At 37.9% G+C, this 5,368-nt stretch overlaps 1 protein-coding gene across 1 annotated transcript; it reads right to left on the bottom strand.

Moving 5' to 3' along the window:
- Positions 1 to 210: 210 nt before the first annotated feature.
- Positions 211 to 3,725, bottom strand: LOC112199016 (glutamate receptor 2.1). Its single transcript, XM_040517486.1, has 5 exons — positions 3,415 to 3,725; positions 1,784 to 3,165; positions 1,372 to 1,599; positions 746 to 1,155; positions 211 to 433 (listed from the first exon to the last, which is right to left on the bottom strand). Exons 1-3 carry the CDS (start codon positions 3,698 to 3,700, stop codon positions 1,582 to 1,584), a joined length of 1,686 nt encoding a protein of 561 aa, XP_040373420.1. The 5' UTR covers positions 3,701 to 3,725; the 3' UTR covers positions 211 to 433; positions 746 to 1,155; positions 1,372 to 1,581.
- Positions 3,726 to 5,368: the final 1,643 nt, after the last annotated feature.

Below are 5,368 nucleotides of genomic sequence, written 5' to 3'. Positions count from 1 at the left end.
CATTGTCTAGTTCTTGGTGGAAACACTCTAGCATCTGTGAAGCTTCACCACCTCTAGCATTTGTTGCAGATGAAGCAGTTATCTTTAGATCAGTTGCTTTGTTTTGATGAAAATGCTTTGATATTTTTGACAAGAGTGAGCTGGCTTCTGCATGGATGGGATTCAACGCAGGCCACTGTTTATACAGGAACTTGGAAAGCATAGATATCGAGCATGAAGAAATTGAAATGACCGCTGTGGTGAGGAACAGGCCTGCAAAGCTGTACACGCTTAGACTTGGATTTTCTGAAGAGAATGTGGAACTCTTATCTTGACATTTGGATTCATCTGGGAAATACTTCCGTTGCAGTTGTTCCATTGTCTCATGATCTTGAGTCACTTTCAAGATTGCCCTCGAAAAGTAAGCAACAAGAGGGGAGCCTAGTGGGAAGGCCTGAAATACAAAAAGAAATATTTAATCTCACCATGTTTGTTATTGACCACACTGTAAAAGAAAAATATCAGCACCATACCAGTCTAGGTAGTTTAACTGTTTAATGGTGAACATAAGTAGATCTGCAGGTAGCACATTACTTTTGGATACAAGTGAAAAATCCCCATGAAGTGCAGGTATGAATAATTGAATATGCGAGTAACGTGAATGATTTGGTTGAAGATCACTCTACTATTTAATTATGTTCTAACTATCTAAAAAGATGTATGTTCCATCTTCAATAAATCAATTAAAAGAGGTTGAAAGACTTACAAAGCCAAATCCGTCAGTTTTGTAGGTTGGTCCAACCATAGTGTATCCAGCAGAATACTTGGCGAGGAAGAGCTTCACGTAGGGGATTTCGTCGAAAATAGCATCAACACCACCATTTTTGCTTCCTTGAGACAATGCTTTATGATAATCCTCCATAACTCTATAATTCTTTAGCCTGTTCTCCTCAAACTTCAATTCTCTTGTTAAAAGCTCTCGTACAAAGGAATTCGTTTGGTATCCAACATAATCACCATTACGTCTGAGTTCATTTATATCAACAACTGCAGGCTGCAACCTTTCTACAGTTAGCAGTGACGCTAAGCTTGCAGTGTAACTCTGTGTTAGGATGAGTACCACAAAAATCCATATGATCAGCACAAATCTTGTCCAATTGCTCACCACCCTCTCCTCTAATACATATAATGACAATATAAGTATACAAATGCAAATTCAATCAGAAAAGGAAAATAATAGTACTTAGGCCTATGTGTAACTTTGTACTAATGTGTGAGGTTAGAAGGTCAACGAGTGAGCAGAATGGAATTTCTTACAATAGACGCTATCAGTAATGTGATGAAAAAATGCAACAAGTTAAAAAAATCAGCTGGTATCTATAAAATGCTTACTGTGTGCAAAAACAAGAGTTGAAAAAGAAAACCATAGAGTTGTGCCAACTTGTTGCTGTCGTGAACCCTTGAACTCTGTGTTTTGATTGTGTTCCAAGACCCATACTACAACAGCTGTAAAAATGAAGGCACCCCCAGTTGTCAACCAAAGATCCCAACTAAGAGGTTTTAGGAAAATCCACATATTCCTTCTTTGGTCATCTTTAACTTTCACCACCATCCGTACGCCTGATTCAGAATAAGGTAGTGTAAAATCAACATAAGACGTCCTACTGGCAATTATTGTTATATCTCCCACTACAGCATCAAATTTCTGCATTTCCATGGCCACATTCAGATTATAATTAACGTAAAACATGGAAAGGGGAAAACAAAATTAACCTAATGAAATGAAAAGATAAAATTAACTCACATTCAACTTAATCTGGTAAAGAAGATCGTCATAAGTCCCTGCAGCCTCTCTTGATGAAACATTGGTGAATGGAATGAACTTGTGTGGAAGTGCAAATGGCACTCTTTCTAAGGCTGCAAGGAAAACATCATACGAGAACCCTGAGAAGCTCTTAGGCTCATTGGTGTGAGGGAACCATTTTATCTTCATAAATTCATTATAACTGTCAGATGTTACAGGTACACCAATCCTCAACTTTTTACCAGTTACAGGTATATCCCAACCCTTTGGTGGAGTACTGGTGTTTCCAGGCCATATAGGTACTTTAATGATAAACTCACGATGATCATCTATGGCAATCGAAGTACTCGAGTAATTTGTTAACATACCAGATTGAACTAAATCATCAAATGATTCTTTGTTGGGGGTCCAATATCCAATCACTCTCTCCCTCTTACCTATCACATTGAAAATTTTGAAGGCTGCAGGTTGAAATTGTTGATCAATCAATCTAAATCTTCCACTTAAGCCTTCAAATCTGGTCCTCAGCAATGTTTGGAGAAGCCTTGGACCTGATTTAGACACACCAATTTGGCTCAATATTCCACCTGAGCTTTTCCCTTTATTATTGTTCTTTAAAGCACTGGAATAATTTGCCTGCAACTCAACGAGTTCTACAGCCTTAGCTAATGCCCAAACTGTGTCATAAGCCCATAAGCCAAATATGCTTATCTTAGAATGAGTCTGCTTTGTAGTCCCAATAGTGCTTTGTTTCCATCTCATCTCAAAGTCATCAAGACCTGTTGACATTGGTACATAGGGCGTTACGCCCACCACACCTTCCATTGAATCAATGACATTTCCCTCCAGTGGATGTAACACAGATGATAATCCATCAGTTATGATCCAAGCATACCCTTCACTCATCATGCCTGCATCTTTTGCAAGTACAAAGAGTTTAGAACCAAGTGAAGGAGTCATGTGCACCAAGAATACCCTCGTCTCCATTGCCATTAACTTGTTAAGCTTTCTCAAAATGTTTAAGCGACTGGATGATGGGGAAATGACACTTCTGTAAGGAACCCTGGTGTCAATTTGTTGAAAGGCATCAATTATATAGGGAATCAAACCATTTCCATATTCTGTGTCTTCATATATAAGAACAACTTCATGCCACCCATATGCTTTAACAATGGATGTGATGGCTTTTACTTGAAAAGAGTCATCCAGAGCTGTCCTGATGAAGAAACGGTTCATAGTTGGAGACAAAGAAGGGCTTGTGGCTGAAAACGAGATAATGGGGATCTGTGCTTTCTCTCCAAGACTTGTGACAAACTTAGCTTGGTTTGATGTTTGGGGACCTATAATAGCTTGCACCTCTTCATTATTTAGCAATTCTAAAGCTGCAAAACATGGAAGTAGACTGCAAATTATTAACTTTCATCAAATAAAAATTAATTCTAGTCACTCAAATTATATTCACTTTAACATTATTTTGTTTCATGGAGAAAAGCACTAATAGTTGAGCATTTACAACATGTATGGAAAAGTTAGCAACTAAGATAAATTAGAATGGTCTGTCTAGCTAGTTTTACTTTTACAGTTTTACCGTAATGAGCTTCAATAATGAAAATTAGAATAAGTAATAATACCTGCTGATGCTGCAGAAACAACATCATTCCTAGAATCCTTCACGGTAAGATTCAGCTTTGTTCGATAGTTGGCATTTCTAGCATAGAATTCCGAGAGTGCCATTGATATGCAGCGTTGAGCTGTCTTTCCAACCGGAGTACCCAGGTCAAGAATTACGCCCACATTTACCATTTGCTGTGATTTTCTTCCGGTTCCATCTTCACCAACAGCTGAGGAGTTGCCACAGATTAGGCAAACATCTAATAACATGAAGATTATCAGAAGGTACTGATTGTTGTTCGCCATAGAAGTTCCAAAGAAAAGCAACCTATGCTTGTCTTCTTGTTGTTTTCATTAATAGTAGTAAAATTACTCTAGTCACCATCTATATGGCCTGTAGAATACTTGGCATATGGAAGTTGCATGTTTAATGTAAAGTTGTAAACCAGGCCACTAATGTAACTTATTTTCAAAGAAGGAATTTCACCAGAATTTCAGGACGTAAAATTGATAAAGGAACATTCCCAGAAGGAAATAATGTACTTCTTAACCCTCATGCAAAGAACCTAGTAAACCAAGTCTTCAATATCCTAGTTCACACTGATGTAGACCACAGTGATCAGAAATTATTAAATTGGACGTGTTGCTGGGTTTTTGCTTTCAACAGTCTTTGGTATCTGACACTGATTGTGAAGACTAAAGATAGCAGCTTGACAATTTGACCCAGAAAATGTTGACATGAATATATATGTTGACCAGGAAAAAAAATATGGAAATTGATGGACAAAGTGACATTAATTAGAGCAGTGGTGGAGCCAGTTAAGGACGAGTGGGGCCGTTGCCCCCATAGAGATCATGACATTTGTTAACTGGGAGGGAGATTAAGAATAATATGCCATCACCAGAAAAATATGTTTACAATATATTTAAGTTGCCACATTCCACAGCACACAAATCTTTACCTTTTAATTGGTGGTTGGATTAAACATATCAGCACTACAGCACGCGCACAGTGCACAATTCCACAAATGACAGTCAAACACAAACACAAGTACCTAACTGATAGTGCAATGAGGTCGCCAGCTCGGTTCTTCATTCTTCAGGAGTTCATGTTATCTATTCTCCTTTGTTTGATAAAGTAATCTGAAGTTCACATTTAAAACCAATTAACAATGGATGGAGTGGCCCAAATCCTTATAAACCCATAAGCAAAATTATATTTTTTTAATGTGGGAGTTATATTTATACACATTCTCAACACTGTTCTTGTATATTTCCAATTGAGAAATTGCTGTGTATTGATTATTGAATTCATGATTTGGGAATCTTTTAATTTGTTCTACTAGTACTCTAGTAGGATTTTTTTTTTTTAATAAAGGGTTGGTGCGGTTGCCCTCAAGCCTCAATTAATAAAACTGTCGAATATAAGGGGGACACATTAAACCTAAACCCCTTATTACAATAAGCATCTAGAGTATGTCCTGAAATAATATCAGGAATCTCTACATAAGACATGTATTCTAAAAAGCACCAACTAGCAAAGAGTGCACAATTAGCTACTCCATTTGCTTTAACATAGCAGTGACATAGCGGAAAAATAACTCGATATGTAACCCGATTACAATATAGCATAATTACCAGCTTTAGCACAGCTTTCCTCCTATGTTGCCGCTGAAAAGTAAATCCGACGACACTTAGTTTCACCCTGCCATTAGGCGGCAGCGCCTATTTGACGAAGCAATAACTCGCCTCCGACCTAGAGCAGACAAGGCACGTAGAGTGCATACACATGCACATAGCCCGATTAGTCCTACACAACTAATGTAGGGACTTATTGCTCGCATGAAGCGACATATAACTAACCAACATAAATAAACTAAAATATAAAATAAACTTAGACCTAGGGCAGGGCCCAAAAACTGAGCCAAAGCCCAAGCCCATGTAGCTAGAGAATCAGAGCCAACATGACAAGCC

This window comes from Rosa chinensis, chromosome 4 (assembly GCF_002994745.2).
Source record: "Rosa chinensis cultivar Old Blush chromosome 4, RchiOBHm-V2, whole genome shotgun sequence".
NCBI lineage: Eukaryota > Viridiplantae > Streptophyta > Magnoliopsida > Rosales > Rosaceae > Rosa > Rosa chinensis.
Note: the sequence above shows the minus strand (reverse complement) of the source record. Positions and strands in the feature narration are given on the sequence as shown.